The sequence below is a fragment of the Trichomycterus rosablanca genome, chromosome 5 (genome assembly GCF_030014385.1).
Source record: "Trichomycterus rosablanca isolate fTriRos1 chromosome 5, fTriRos1.hap1, whole genome shotgun sequence".
NCBI classification, from domain to species: domain Eukaryota; kingdom Metazoa; phylum Chordata; class Actinopteri; order Siluriformes; family Trichomycteridae; genus Trichomycterus; species Trichomycterus rosablanca.
The window spans coordinates 5,813,642-5,829,251 of record NC_085992.1 but is presented as its reverse complement, the minus strand read 5'-3'; the positions used below and the strand labels follow the sequence as shown (position 1 = coordinate 5,829,251).

Genomic DNA, 15,610 nt, shown 5'->3' with positions numbered 1-15,610 from the left:
TGCTTTGGCTGGAAAGAAAACCGTTCAGACCGTGTTCGGTGTGGGTGGTGCGAAGGTGTTGTGAGTGGGCGTGGTCTGTAATCTTATTATAATCTTAGTGGGATTTGATTGGCTGGAGACAAAAAGGGGGTGGGAGTCTTTCAGCTGGGGATTTCCCAGGCTGCTTATAGCTGTGCAGCGTAAACCTTCAGTCATTCAGTCTGGTTTGTGACAAAGGGAGTTTGACTGTGTGTAGCCGCCTGGGTGTCCACAAATATGGATGGTAAGTTTTATTATTAGCATTATTATTATCTAACAATATTATATTTAAAACCAGACATCACTTTATATGCTTTAATCTAAACAGTGCAGATGCTTATATTTGATTATACTTGTGTTACTGACTTGCATGGATTTATTTGATCCTATAGATCCTGTATATATAGTGAAGTATACTGTATGTATGAATTCATATTTATTATAGTAGCCTGTATATTTGTGGTGAAATACATGAATTGATTAGTCCTGTCATGAAAAAAAAAAAAAAAATAGACAACTGTGGGATAAAATAATTTCACTCACAACTGAGAAGACTAAACTTAATCACTGACTTTAGTTTATTATTGATCCTATTCAAATGTAATTGCACCATAAGTCAAAAATCAATCACGGACAAATCAGCAACAGGAAATCAAAATGAGGAACAGTTGTCAACTGCTTTCGACTGCAACTTCCCATGTTCGAATATTTAGCACTTGTGTATTTGTAGCTTGATTTCCTGATTCATGTCCTTTTTCTTGCGCAGCTTGTTTCCCAACACTGAGCAGTAAGTTTTATGGTGCTCCTGCTGACTGACGCTTTTCCTTCTCTATAATTCATGTCTTTTATAACTTCTCTCTTTTGTTGGCACGGGTAGCTGGCTGGGCTTTGGGGTTGCTGTGCTACCCACCCACTTCTTGTGTGTTGAATGCAGATCAGGTAGAAGTGAGTGAGGTCAGCTGTGTGTTTGTAGCCAGGTTTGAAGGTGAATGGGATTAAATTCATTTCTGGTGTTTTCAAGGTGAAATAAAGCTGCAGATCTTGTTTTTCCATGTAACCACAGTAATGTAAAATGCTGGCCATTATATTACAAGGGAGTCTGCAATGTTTTCCTTTGTGATGTGATGTGATGGATTGAGGGTGCATGTCTATAATGGGACTATCATAAACAAGTCAGCACATTTTTTGTTTGCAGATGTTCTCTCAGGATTATGATCCTAATCATTTGTACATATTATTGTAAGTTTCGTATTATTGTGTAATTAAGATACTTGAAATAGAAAGTGCACCTTAAAAACAGCACATACTGTATATGCACTATACATTTACATTTTCAGCATTTAGCAGACTCCTTTATCCAAAGCGACTTACAGTACTACTACAGTATACAATCTGAGCAATTAAGGGTTAAGTGCCTTGCTCAAGGGCCCAACAGCAGTAACCTGGCAGTGGTGGGGCTTGAACCAGCGACCTTCTGATTACTAGTCCAGTACCCTAACCACTAGGCTATGGCTTGCCCCCATACACACTATACACACAGATCTGGCCATGCTTAGCTTCATGACTGCTAAATACTGAATACACTGAATAAATAAAATGCCATTCTACAGTAACTTGCACTTAGCTCAGTTTGTTGGTCGTTCTAATTGTATGATTCCACCTTTATGTCTACATTTTAATTAATTTTGTTAATAAGTGTACTACACAACAATGTCCCAATCCCATTTTTCACATTCTTAGTATAATTCCAGTACCAAAAGCACTTTGGTGATACTGCAACTTGATTGCCAAGTCTTGATTGCAAAAATCTAAGCTAGACTGGTTTCTTTGTTTATGCATATGATATATGTCATGTCAAAATGATAAAAGTTAACAGCATAAAATATGTCTATAGATTGTCTCTGTCAAATCTCATATAATACCAATCCAGCACCCTACATCAGTATCTATCAGTCCTTAATACTGATACTGATAATTGACTTAATACTGATAATTGACAAGACTGACAAGTTCTGAGATTTATGGCAAATACATGAGAACCTGTTAACAGTACAGTTCTGCTAGTTCTTTAATTCTGCATAACAATGTAAAGTTTATTTTTAGTTTACTTGAAAAAATAGAATGTATATAAGTTTCCAAAACCAAACAATGCAGTTTTAGATGTGCTATGATAGTTAAAAATACACAAGATTTAAAAAGTCAATCTAAATCAGCATAGCAAGCACCATATGAGATGCCAGCTAGTTACTAAGGCAGGAAGCACAGACCATATAAGTAAAGTAGCGCGCAAACCTGACCAAATGGGACAGATAGTACACAGACAAGTGTACTACACGCTATGAATTGGTATTTACTTTAGAATTAAGTTGACAAAATTAATAAAATGACAAAAACTAAAGAAATTTGATATAAATATTGCAGATGTTAATCTTCTTACATTCTGACATCTGTTTTATTTCACTGTTATGGGACTGTATGCTTTAATGCATACAAAATAACAGTTTTGATTAGTAATACAATGCAAAATTGTGAAGATCTTTCACAATGGCTAAGGTAAATTTTCAAAAAGTTTCATCATGCTTGCTAATAGTCAGGTAGAACACTACCCCTCGTAAATTGCATGAAAATATTTACTTGCGCATTCTTTTATTACATTATTCATTAAAAATGCACCCAGGACAGAAAGCAAGTGCTTTGTTTTTGTCTTCCAGTACTCGTGTTCTATTTCTCCCCAATCCGGTGCCTTTTGTACTTGTATTCAATGCACCTGTATTACACAAACAGGGACCGAACATCTCATACCACAGACAGGTGCACAAAAAAACTCAGATTATCAGAATATCACGCTATGACCTGTGAACCTGTGCACAGGGTCAACTACCAGGTGTACCCAGGGGAAATTATTTGATGCCAGCTGTGGTTGTTTGTGTTCTGAGAAAAACACGGTGGTCTGCAGATGTTCAGATGTTTAGACTTTAAAGGGCTTTCTCCGAACCTTGCTTACTGATTTCTTTTAATCTGGTTGTTTTTCTTTCTCATTGGGAAGTTCCATTTTTTTCACAGTTTTTTGTAAAGTTTACACATGTAGAACCTGACTCGGCACTCACTGTGTCAGCTCTCATCTCTCTGACTCTTGCTTTTCAGTGGGAGGACCCTGTGCTCAGATCTTTGAACAACCCAAACAACGAGGCATGCGCTTTAGGTATAAGTGCGAGGGTCGCTCAGCTGGGAGTATACCCGGAGAAAAAAGCTCAGACAATAACAGGACATACCCAAGCATTCAGGTACAAACTTAATAGCACCTTCCCATGAAGATTCCTATAGTCATGCACACATTGTCATTTCTTTTATGACAGTCTTCCTAATTTGTTTGCTTTCCCTCTGTCAGATTCTGAACACATGTGGAAGAGGAAAAGTGCGTGTGTCCTTGGTAACTAAAAACGAACCATACAGACCACATCCGCATGACCTGGTGGGAAAAGACTGCAAGGAGGGATACTATGAGGCAGAATTTGGATCTGAACGTAAAGTTATTGCGTAAGTCTGAACCCTATTTACTCACTTTCTTAAGTGTACAGTCAATTCTCAACCTATGGCTAGGGATGCCATGAATGAGGGAGGGTGGGACGGATTCCAAGTAAGGAAAATTTGTCCAAGTGCATTAACCTGCCAGGGCCCCAAATCTTTCCTAGTCCTGCCTGTAATAGAAGAAACTGCACTCTGCACATTCTTTATTGTGTAAGGCAAAACACTGTATTTACACTTTATCAGCTCCACTTACCATATAGAAGCACTTTATAGTTCTACAATTACTGATGTAGTCCATCTGTTTCTTTACATACTTTTTTTAACCTGCTTTCACCCTGTTCTTTAATGGTCAGGACCCCCACAGGACCACAGAGCAGGTATTATTTAGGTGGTGGACGATTCTCAGCACTGCAGTGACACTGACATGGTGGTGGTGTGTTAGTGTGTGTTGTGCTGGTATGAGTGGATCAGACACAGCAGCCCTGCTGGAGTTTTTAAATATCGTGTCCACTCACTGTCCACTCTATTAGACACTCCTACCTAGTTGGTCTACCTTGCTGATGTAAAGTCAGAGACGATCGCTCATCTGTTGCTGCTGTTTCAGTTGGGCATCTTCTCTAGACCTTCATCAGTGGTCACAGGACACTGCCCACGGGGCGCTGTTGGCTGGATATTTTTGGTTGGTGGACTATTCTCAGTCCAGCAGTGGCAGTGAGGTGTTTAAAAACTCCATCAGTGCTGATGTGTCTTATCCACTCATACCAGTACAGCACGCACTAACACACCACCACCATGTCAGTGTCACTGCAGTGCTGAGAATAATCCACCACTCAAATAATACCTGCTCTAAAAAGTATGTAGAGAAACAGATGGACTACAGTCACTAATTGTAGAACTACAAAGTGCTTCTATATGGTAAGTGGAGCTGATAAAATTTCATTGTACTTGTGTATAGTGACAATAAAGATTCTATTCTGTTCTATTCTATTCTAAAATGGACAGTGTGTGTAGAAACAAGGAGGTGGTTTTAATGTTATGCCTTATCGTTGTATACTGCAGAGGAACCACTAATATAGCAGCCAAGGTCCATGCACTGTATATATCCATTATTATAGCCTGTATAATGAATACCTTAAGAAATTATTTGACTTGAAATCATTGTTATTAACAGTGTTATTTCTATTATTAATATATTATTAACTTATGTCATTGATTTTTTTACCTGTTGCCAGTTTTACCTAATCAGGCTTATAGTCATTACTGCACTTTACATCAGAGTACTTACTGTTCCTGTTCTCTTTATGGAATTTAATATCAGAATGCTGTACACCCACCAACTGCCCCCATACCATGCACATGCTGCAACAGTTCTCTTTTAAAGCTCTATCATTTTCTCCTTAATCAAACATGTTTTAGAGTATGAAAGCAGTAAGGGAATTTCCCCTGGTATGCAAAGTGTGGACCTTAAAGTTGCAGTTTTTAATTAAAAACATGTCTGTCCACCTGTCATGAATACAAACTTTAAATATATTTACTTTTGGTAACCTACAAACTGTATATTAAATTTACAGCCTTTCTTTCTCTAGATTCCAGAACCTGGGGATCCAATGTGTGAGGAGAAGAGAGGTCAAGGATGCCATCATGCAGAGAATAAATCGAGGCATCAACCCCTTTAATGGTAAGAGTTCATTGTTTTGTTTTCAGTACTGTAGTTCACTCAGTACTATAAATGTGATGTAAGCTACAGGTCTATCATAAGTAAAGGAAAGGAAAAGGTACTTCTCTTTTTCAGCGTAACAGTTACACAACTGGCTGCAGTTGCGTTGCATGTGACTGGGGAAATTTATTTAGCAAAGTGATAGGGATCCACTCTTAGACTATTAAATTGCGCATTTCTAAAACATCAAGAGGGAAAAATTGTTTAATTGAATCCCATTTAGACATCAGTTACATTTAACTGTGATATGCTATGTAGCCAAAAGTACGTGGACACCTGGTCATGAGCTTGTTGAACACCCCAATTTAAAATCATGTTCACTGCATGAGGTTATGATTTATGTTGCAATAATTGGTTTTATACTCATATTAGCAGCTTTCGTGTCTGAAATACCTAAACTTGATCATTAGGAGGGTCATGTAGTGTATTGCTGCTTGTAGAATTTTATTTACTTATCAAGAATGCAGCAAACAATACATAATATAAATGTGAAATGCTGAATACATAGGCATCCCCATTTACATTTGCTGCACTGATTAGATACTTTTATCCAAAATGACTTACAATTATGACTGAATACAGTTTATTCAGTTGCTCAAGGGTCCAACAAAGGCAATTTGGCTGTAGAGGGGCTTAAACGGACAACTCTCAGACTACCTTTTTAATACCCTAATCATGAAGCTATCACTGCCCATTTTCAAGTTATACACTCTTTAATTGGTTCTATAGAACAGGGATTACAAATAATTTTACAAATGTTATTAAAAGGTCTAAATAATACATTTGGTATAAAGGTTCATGCAAATGAAGAAAACCCTTAGCTTTAGCTTCTTATTTCCGTAGTGTTTGCTCACTAATATTTTGTCCACCACCAAAGGACTGTTTCTGAATAGGGACGTATTTGATAAATGAAGGCTTTAGTTCTTAAGAATTAATGTATGTCAGCCAGTCATCTAAATTGTAAATGTTTGTTGATTTGCATTGACACTTAAAATGTTTATTGGCTTATAGTCTATCTATTTACTGTAAAAATGGCACATAGTTAAAAGGTGAATTTTTTTTGTCATTCATTGTCTGTTTTGCCACCGCTTTATCCTGTTCAGGCTTGCAATAGATGTTATTTGAAGGCTATACAAACAAATTTGATTTGAAAACACAGACTCGAATCAACCCAGGCCCTTCGTGCTGTGATGCCTGTGTCGCCCATAATAACCTCACTGTAAATTATTTTTAAATGTTAATTCATGCCTTTTGCCAACATGCTGAAATTTTACAGCATTTAAGTACTAGGTCTAGATGGTAACATCTGACCACACCCTACAAGTAACTTTGTTTTTGCTTCATTTCTCCTCAATGGACAATATTACAGATTAAAACGCTCTGTAGGTCTGACATATAATCATATCATTTAAAAACATTTTGCTGAGAGGACACTGCACGTATCAGAGGGTCATTTGTACATCAAAGCCTTTCACAACAGACTTTATCCTCTAACTTCCTTCTGGCCACTTCTACTATCTTTAAGGTGGCTTTCTTTTGCTTCCTAAACGCAGCAGAATTCTCTGTTTCACCATGTGTATCAAACAGTGCAATCTTTCATAGCTTTCAGTGCTGCAAATACAACTTGGTGCCTATAAGACATTGTACGTTAGTCCCTGTAAGACATGGCACCTATGTTTTTAGAAGTATTGTTGGTGCCCCGTGTGAGGATAACACTAATAACAGCCACACAAATGCAGAACCTGTGAGCATTAATGTCCCCTTCACCACTGCTGGCCATCTGTTTTTTTTAAATCATGCACTGTTAGGTTGTGTAGTTTGTAATTACTACTAATACATCATTATTCAAATACTGTAATGAGTATGACTATATAAGGCAAGATGACAAACATAGTATAGAGAGTGCAGTGGCTGAAGATGCATATAGGTCTGCCTATGTTGATTTAATCTCCCTTCCACCCACATTAACCCAAATGCTCACCTTTCAACACCCACTAGCCATCTATGTTTCTCTGTGCCTTTACACACACATGTATGCAAAAACCATGCCTGCACGTCACCTCATTTTCACACCCTGCCTCTGCCTTCTACACCCACTCACGCCTCCTACGCTGGCTTAATTTATCAGTCATATTTCAGTCTGCTTCTCTGTCCATGTGTCGTCTCTCTCTGTTTCTATACCCATCCTCCTCTCCCTCTATTTTTTTCCTCTCTGAGGCCTTGTGGTTTAAGCATAAGCAGAGCTCTGAACGTCAGGTTACCAGCCTCCTCACTGCAGAGCCGTCATCTGTCCTTTTGGTTTTCGGTTCTCTGCGATATTTCCACCTGCTGTGACCTCACCTCGGGTGTCAGCCGCACGTCACACTGCCGGTGGGCGGGAGAGTCCACTGCAAACACACTCCTGAAAGAGAGAAGGTGTGGGTGTGTGTGTGTGTGTGCGTGTACTCATGGAGAAATGTCTCGACGCACATTCTGTGTAGGATGTGAGTGTCTGCATGTTCAGATGTAAGCCGGTGTGAACGTGGGTGCATGTGGCTGTGATATGCCCGGGGATACCGCTGAGTGGCAAATTCAGCTTACGTAGAGACAGAGTCACACGAAGATAGCTGAGATAGTTCAGCCTGCACCTACATTCTTATGACATTGCACCATGCTGGCAGGCTAAAAAACCTGCTGTGTAACATTGTTCCATTGTGATAATGACAAAGAAACCTGCTGTATAACAGTGTCACTTAATGACATTGACACAAAGACCTGCTTTGGAAGACTGGTACATAATGACATTGCCATAAAAACCATTGTTCAAAACTGTTACATATTGGGCAGCACAGTGGCATAGTGGGTAGCCTCCGAGTGCAAGTCCAAAGCCATGCAGTCATGCCAATATGAGCTACTACAAATTGCCTTAAGTGTAAGTGTTTGTGTGTGTTTCTGTGTCTGCTCTGTGATGGACTGGTCTGGGGTGTGTCCCGCCCAATGAATCAGACTCACCACGACCCTGACCAGAATAAAGCGGTTGTAAAACAGACAATGAATGACTGAATGTTACATAGTGACATTAATGTAAAATCCTGCTCTGTAACACTGACATAAAACATGCTATACAATTCTATCATTTTCCTACACATAGGCCTGAAAGCCTGCTGCGTAACACTTTTACATAGTGACATTGACATAAAAACCTGCTGTATCACACTGTCAAAGTTACAACCCTGCTATGTAGTGAGATATACAAGAAATATGTTGTATAACACTGTTACATGGTGACATTGATGCAACAACCTGCTGTATAACACTACAACATAATGGCATTGACATCAAAACCCACTTTGCTTCATCTCAACAGGTACGTTCAACGCCGTCCAAACGATGCATTCTAATATATTCTGTTTCTTTGCCCATTTGTACGTGCAGTCTCCAGAGAGCAGCTCCTGCAGATGGAGGAGTACGACCTGAACGTGGTGCGTCTATGCTTTCAGGTGTTTTTGCAAGATGAGGCCGGACGCTTCAGCATTCCACTGGTCCCTATCATCTCCAATCCTATCTACGACAACCGTGAGTGTCCACAAAAACACATGCGTTCAGAGCTCAAGAGACTTCGATTTCATTCTTAAATTTTGAGGTTGAATGTGTATTAATCTTAAATAAGAGAATGGCTTTAACAAGTGGTCCCAGCTGATAGGAGGATCATTATTGCTTGTCTTAAGGTTATTTTCTTAATATTCGTTTGTATCTTTCAGAAAATGAATGTATTGAGCCTTGAAAGTAGAAGCTGCACACCCTATTGTGCTTAAATCATTACTTATTTCCTATTAAGTTATTTTATCTAATTTAAAGTTACATCCAGCCTGCAATAATAACCGTGGAATGCTGACATGCTTCAGTAGAGTCAAGGATTTTAGTGGCTATCCAAGTCAAATCTAAATCATAAATGCTAGGAAGGGGGCTCATATTTCCACTGCTGATTTCGGACTGAGTCGGACTCTGATGTACTGCTGTAATGTACCGTAATATACTAGAAGTAAAAACATGTTTACAGTGATAAAATATTAACAAAAACTAAATAAAAATAAATGTAATATATGCATATATGTTACAAGTGAATGTTATAAAAAACCAAGCACTATCTGCCTGTAGGCCATGGCCAGATATACACCGATCAGCCATAACATTAAAACCACCTCCTGGTTTCTACACACACTGTCCATTTTATCAGCTCCACTTACCATAAATGAGCACTTTGTAGTTTTAAAATTACTGACTGTAGTCCATCTGTTTCTCTACATACCTTTTTAACCTGCTTTCACCCTGTTCTTCAATGGTCAAGATCCCCACAGGACCACCACAGAGCAGGTATTATTTAGGTGGTGGATCATTCTCAGCACTGCAGTGACACTGACATGGTGGTGGTGTGTTAGTGTGTGTTGTGCTGGTATGAGTGGATCAGACACAGCAGCGCTGCTGGAGTTTTTAAATACCGTGTCCACTCACTGTGCACTCTATTAGACACTCCTACCTAGTTGGTCCACCTTGTAGATGTAAAGTCAGAGACGATCGCTCATCTATTGCTGCTGTTTGAGTTGGTCATCTTCTAGACCTTCATCAGTGGTCACAGGACGCTGCCCACGGGGCGCTGTTGGCTGGATATTTTTGGTTGGTGGACTATTCTCAGTCCAGCAGTGACAGTGAGGTGTTTAAAAACTCCATCAGTGCTGCTGTGTCTGATCCACTCATACCAGCACAACACACACTAACACACCACCACCATGTCAGTGTCACTGCAGTGCTGAGAATGATCCACCACTCAAATAATACCTACTCCGTAGTGGTCCTGGGAGAGTCCTGACCATTGAAGAACAGCATGAAAAGGGGCAAACAAAGCATGCAGAGAAACAGATGGACTACAGTCAGTAATTGTAGGACTACAAAGTGCTTCTATATGGTAAGTGGAGCTGATAAAATGGACAGTGTGTGTAGAAACCAGGAGGTGGTTTTAATGTTATGGCTGATCAGTGTATGTGGCTAGATGTTGCAGAAGTCTCACAGCAATAACTGGTACTTATCACGTTACAGGAAGTGAGTGTGGCCTCATTTAGCACTTCCTGTGTTGCAGGCAGTGTGTGTACAGTGTGTAGCAGAAGCCACAGCTCAGAATCTTTTAAGGACCGGTGGCAGTGCATAACACAACAAAGGCTAGAGTGAAGGAAAAAGTTTGCAGCATGTGTACTACACATGAGAAATGCTTTGTTGTGGTGAATGATGTGGCACATTAAGCGTCTTTAATGTGACACTTGGAGCTTCCCGGTTCTAGATTTTTTTATACGCAATCGCTAAAAGAGGAAGTAACAGATCACCCCACCCCAAGTACAAAAACAGGACCTGCTAGTCTGTTGTATACTTGAATACTTTCTCACTGCATAGTAATGTGCATTTCAAGATATTGACGAGGAACAAAATATCAGGGTTGTTTTTAATACTTTTATACTGCATGTGTGCTTCATGAAAAGGGAAAGTAAACTAATTGCAGAAGATTTAAACAAAAAAAAGAAAAGAAAAAAATAATAAATAAGGGAACAAAATAATTAAACTTGAGAAATTCATTAAACAAAGCTAAAAAAATAGAATAGACAGATACAAGCATTATAGGAGATGTCCACTGCACTCTACACCAAGTAATCGCCTCACAGCAAGTTTCGGGGTTTGATTCCCAACCGGGTTTGATTCTGAGTCTTTTCTGTGTAAAGTTTGCATGTTCTTCCTGTGTCTGCGAGGGTTTCCTCTGGGAGCTCCAGTTTCCTTGTGTAACCAGTAACTACCTGTCCTGTCATGAATGTAACCAAAGTGTGTAAAAACATGACATTAAAATCTCACTTTTTTTTCTCACTTTTTTAACCGCTTATCCAATTAGGGTCGGGAGGGGAGGGGAGGGGGGCGGTGCTAGAGCCTATGAGCTTTTCAATGGGCACACAGTAACACCCTGGATGGGGCGCCAGTCCATCGCAGGGCAGACATCCATACACACTCACACATACACACCCATTCACTTATAGGGCAATTCAGTGTCTCGAATTAACCTGACTGTATGTTTTCGGACTGTGGGAGGAAACCGGAGCTCACGCCCTGCCTGGGGATTGAATCTAGGACCTTTTTGCTGTGAGGCGGCAGTGCTACCCATAAATAATCACAGAAAACACTGAAAACAAATTGACAGACCCTAGAAGAAACTTGGGTTTAGCTCAGCCAGCTACTTAGTCCACCATCAGGTTACAACCCAGAAGCAAGGCAAGGAAATTTAAAACCACTTGTGACTACAAAACTCAGGAAGCTGCCAAACCATCCATGAAAAAACTGGGAACTTTTATCTTGATCAGAGTCGCTGTGCGTCTGGTTCCACCATAAAACACCGGGGGCAAGGCAAAAACACAGACAGGTGTGCCAGTCCATGACAGGACTTTTTCCATCTCCTCTCCTCAGGCATAGCCCATCATGTCTGTGTATACACCCGTCTGAAAAAATAGCAGCATCGAAAGTTGATCAGGATCCCAGTGGTGGAGGGGCAGCACAATAGACTACTGCACCACCTGAGCGGCCCAGATAGAATTTTATTAAATTCATTGACACAAGCTGTAGGAAACCTCTGGTACAAACTAGGCAAATATCTACTCGTGACAAAAATGCTATTCCTCCCTTTTAGAAATATCTTAATTTATAAATTATATATGTCAATTAATTATATATCAATGTATTTAATAGAAGGTAAATATTATATATGAGAATTTACCTTCTATTCCAGGTAGAAATATCTATGTTCAAGCACTTTAAATGTAGTTATACTGAAGGCAGGAATTTCCTTTTTCTAAGAGCTCCAACTTATTTTGTTCTGAATAGTGACTTGACCTTGTAATTTATGAAATCATTTTACTCTCAGGGGCCCCAAACACAGCTGAACTGCGCATCTGCCGTGTCAACAAGAACAGTGGCAGTGTTAAAGGTGGTGATGAGATCTTCCTGCTCTGTGACAAAGTACAGAAAGGTAGAAAACTGCTTTATTTACAGTATTTTTTAATCAATATATAGAAAACTGAATTTCAATAAAATGTTCTTCATGTATTTCTCCATATTCATATTCATCCATTCATGTTCACTTTATATTTCGGTACTTAGAAACACATTTGTTTTACCAGCCAACTATTTATTAGACTCATACTTTACTTATATCATCCATTATCCGTATCCTTTCATTATTTCACATCATCCTACCATGCTTGCTTCCTCATATTAGATGATATCGAGGTGCGCTTCTTCACCCAGACCTGGGAGGCCAGAGGCTCCTTCTCCCAAGCAGACGTGCACAGACAGGTGGCCATTGTTTTTCGTACGCCTGCCTACTATGACACATCCATCATATCTCCCGTCACTGTGCATATGCAGCTACGACGCCCCACAGACCAGGAAGTGAGTGAGCCAATGGAGTTCAGATACCTGCCCGATGACAAAGGTAAGACATTTCACTATACAAGTCTGTTATGATAGGGTATGCTGTTAAAGACGGCAGCTTGGTCTGCTTCATAAGGCTATTATTAAGGTTTTATTATACAGTATATTAATATTTTTGTAATAAAATTGGTTTCTTATATGCATATACATTGTTAACAGGAGACTAATATGGACTGCAGGCAGCTTGACATTGTCTTGCTAAAATAACGATGATCATTAGTACTTTCACGCACATGCCAGTCATTAGTGCCCATGTCCTTGGCATTAATATACTCCCATACCATGACAGATGTTGGGTCTTGCTTTTTTGGTGATCTAGCTTGATCTTAATGTCTATTTTCTCAATGCATAGTAAAGTTTTAGGTTGCATTTCTTGATTTTTTTAAGTGACAACGGTTTTCCAATGTACTCCTGAGCTTATGTGACAATATTTATCCTAATAGCATGATGGTTTCCCATCTTTTCTGGCCTTGCCACTGGATTCCCTAAATCTTTTCACATTATTATATATGGTAGATGGTGAAATACCTAAAATGATCTAGTGTCTGCTGCTGCATCAGGCTCAGTAAACAGGTAAACAGGGCCATGGCTTTGAAAGTAATTTGGGAAAATTTTGTTGTTCTTTTAGATCCTTATGGGTGTCGAGAGAAGAAGAGGAAAATAGAGAATCTTATGAAGTTCATTCCTAACTTTACCTCTGGACCTTTGAACTCCATGAACAGACCAAAAGCAGTGCCTCAGACTGCTATGATGTCTGCAAGGATAAAGACTGGTAAGGAGCTGCGTTTTCAATCATGTACACTTAAAATATTAAAATCACTGGTGGGCTAGCATGTTTTATTGCACATAATTTCAATCTGTTCTTACATGATACCCCAGCCAAACCTTAGACCATTAAAAATCATGTTATTTTATTGGTTGTGTCTTATTTTAAACAACATTGAATGACGTTAACGATAAATAAAACTGAGAATGAATAATAAATGAAGATATCATTATCATAATTATGTGATAATGTGTACGTAGCAGTATCAGTACATTTTGCAACATATACATTAGATGTATTTTACTTATTTTACTTTTATTTATGATTCATTATAGAATAGACAAATAATAATTGTTATGCTAATTATACTACTTTATTTTATATCATCACAGTTAGTCAGGAGATAATACAATTAGACAGTTATGCTTTGATATTGAGGGTGAATGTTTTCATGTTTTGAAAACACCCCTATAATACTATATTTTCTTTCACAGAGCCAACAAACTTTTATGCAAAACACCCTAGCACTGGCATGATACGGCCAAATCAACAAAACATCTACAGCAGTAAATATCAGGCCTCCCCCATGATGACTCCTACTTCAGGATCTCAAGCTCCAGCATCATTCGGTCAGGTCAGTTGGCCCAGTTCTTCACTTCACTTCAACCAAGCCAGTAGTAACCCTGCACCCAGTAATGGAGTCAGCATGCCACAGGTTAACACAGTTAACCAAGCTCCCCCTCTAACAAGCACTGGAGAAAGAGAAAGCAGCCTTCCTATACTGAGTTCAATGGATCTGGAGATTCTTGATGCTCAAGGTTCCTCAGTCAGCCAGCCTCGACAGGACCAGCAGGAGCAGAATGTCCAGCATTCCCAGCAGCAACTCCACAGGAAGAAATCCATGCCTGCAGAAGAAAGTGGCTGGTATAACTATGAGCTTCCACACACATCAGGGACACATAACGGGGCCTCAAACACAACTGGGTTAATGGGAATAAATTACCAATTTACAGAAAACCAGGATAGTGATGATATTCTTCAGAGTCTGGTGGGCCCTCTGACAGCTCATTTAAAACAAGAGTCTCAAGGGCACATTGGCATGACCATGCTGGATCCCACCAGCTCCACCTCTGACTGCACGCAGTCCTATACAATGCTAAACTACCCAGCAACCAACAACGGTAGTCAAGATGCACAGAGACAGGCAGATAGAAGCACTGGTGCCAACATGATAGAACAGAGAAATTCACAGAATCCATTGTACCATGTGGCTGGCATGGCTGATCCCATAAACTGGTACTTTCCATTTGGTGGTGAATAATAGAAAAATGTATACATTTAACACTGCACTTAATTATATGGAATATGATGTGTTAAGATCTGGTATTTATAACCATAATTTTTGCTGTATGAATAGGCTATGCTGGATTGTTTCTATTATTATTATTGTTATTATTATTATTGTTATTATTATTATTATTATTGTTATTATTATTATTATTATTATTATTGTTAATAATAATAATAATAACAATAATAATGCTATTACTATTTTTATTGCTGTTGTTATTATTATAATTAATATTATAAGTTTATTATTCCACATTAATAATAATAATAATAATAATAATAATAATAATAATAATATTTTATAAGGGACTTCACTTTTGGTTATAATGTATGATGTCATAGCTGGCACAAGTGACCTTGCCAGGCAGGCTTGCCAGGCCACCACAGCCATTACTGTAGGATACCACTGTTATATTCAAAAAGAAAGTGGTAATTTAAATGAACCCTTTGTGTACATAAGTTTTAAAGCTCATATTTGGGAATTCTGGAAAACCCGTCTGAACTTTCTCAAGTGTGGGAAAGTAAGTCTGTTCTCTGGAACTTGCAGGGATCCTCGAACCCTGAGTAATGGCTATGTCATATTAAACACATGTTCTTTCCAAAGTTCTCAAAATACTGTGTTTAGGCCTTTCCAAATTACATTTTGTAATGCCTTTTAGTCAGTTTTTTATGATTTTTAATTGCAAAGATTATTACATTATTGTTTTTCATTTATTTTTACTATCTGCTTTTTA

At 38.8% G+C, this 15,610-nt stretch overlaps 1 protein-coding gene across 1 annotated transcript; it reads left to right on the top strand.

The window, feature by feature from the left end:
* The first annotated feature begins 209 nt into the window (after positions 1-209).
* rel (v-rel avian reticuloendotheliosis viral oncogene homolog) lies at positions 210-14,948 on the top strand. Its single transcript, XM_062994788.1, has 9 exons — positions 210-262; positions 3,163-3,302; positions 3,407-3,555; positions 5,133-5,224; positions 8,678-8,818; positions 12,192-12,296; positions 12,546-12,761; positions 13,389-13,532; positions 14,021-14,948. Exons 1-9 carry the CDS (start codon positions 256-258, stop codon positions 14,845-14,847), a joined length of 1,821 nt encoding a protein of 606 aa, XP_062850858.1. The 5' UTR covers positions 210-255; the 3' UTR covers positions 14,848-14,948.
* The last annotated feature ends 662 nt before the right edge of the window (positions 14,949-15,610 follow it).